General features: G+C 47.2%; 1 protein-coding gene across 1 annotated transcript in view; it reads left to right on the forward strand.

Moving 5' to 3' along the window:
* The window catches only part of LOC101849477 (SCO-spondin), a gene marked incomplete at its 5' end in the record, with an annotated part of 85,875 nt that overhangs the window by 28,453 nt on the left and 56,381 nt on the right, over positions 1–1,041 (forward strand). The window contains 1 exon segment of the mRNA XM_013085415.2: positions 118–864. Within this exon segment, the coding sequence (XP_012940869.2) occupies positions 118–864 (747 nt within the window).

Here is a 1,041-nt window from a genome sequence, read left to right on the forward strand (position 1 = left end):
TGTGTGTGTGTGTGTGCGTGCGCACTCCCACACACGTGCGCGTGTGTGTTTCTGTAAGTTGTTTGAGTCAATATGTAGACTCCAAGTGAGTAACACTGTTATCTTTTTACCTCACAGGATTCACGTGGCCAACGTTACAACCCCAAACCCCGGTAACAACATACGGCAGCAGCAGCAGCTACAACAACAATTACAACAACAACAACAATAACCACAACAGCAAGAACTACTATGACACCCGCAAACATCCCTCCACGAATAACTCCCCCTATAGTCCCACAGTGTCCATCCCAACTGGACACAAATCCAACACCGCCTCCAGACATCCTCACCGGCACTCTGGGTCACACACGTCTAGGTCAAGGTCAAGGACGTCCAGCTACCACGTCGGGAAGGATCGAGTAAAATCATCATCCGGTTACCATAACAAACACTACCACATTCCGAAACGGAGCTACCAGACGGAGACCAACCGGATACCGGAACAGGATCCGAATCTTGGGAATAACAAGATATCCAATCAAAGTCCACAGGTTGGAAATAACTGGATTTCGAAACCGGGTTCTCACAAAGAAAAGAAAAGGGTCCAGGAACCGAATAAAAATTTCGGAAACAACCGGATTCCGAAGCCAAGCTATGAGACCGGAGGGAACCGAATTTTGACTTCTTCTGGAATCAATCCTAAAACAAACCGGATCTCCACAACAAACTACAACTCTGCAAGCCACGGGATCTCGTGGAAGAACGAGATTTACCTGCCCACGACGGATGTGAACAGGGTGCCTACCACGGTGGGGCAGAAGAGCTCCTCCTCGGCCAGGGGGGAGTTCAGCCAATACTGGAGGTCTTGCCCGGATTGTTATAGTGAGTTCATAAATTCTATCTTTGTTTGTCTGATGTTATAGGGATTCAATGCATCTCTTTGTTTGTTTGGGGTTATAATGAGTCAATAAATCTCTTTGTTTGCCATTTCTCTTTATCTTTCTCTGTCTGTCTGTCTGTCTGTCAGTCAGTCTGTCTGTCTGTCTGTCTGTCTGTCTG

The sequence above is a fragment of the Aplysia californica genome, unplaced genomic scaffold (genome assembly GCF_000002075.1).
Source record: "Aplysia californica isolate F4 #8 unplaced genomic scaffold, AplCal3.0 scaffold00372, whole genome shotgun sequence".
Classification (NCBI taxonomy): Eukaryota; Metazoa; Mollusca; class Gastropoda; order Aplysiida; family Aplysiidae; genus Aplysia; species Aplysia californica.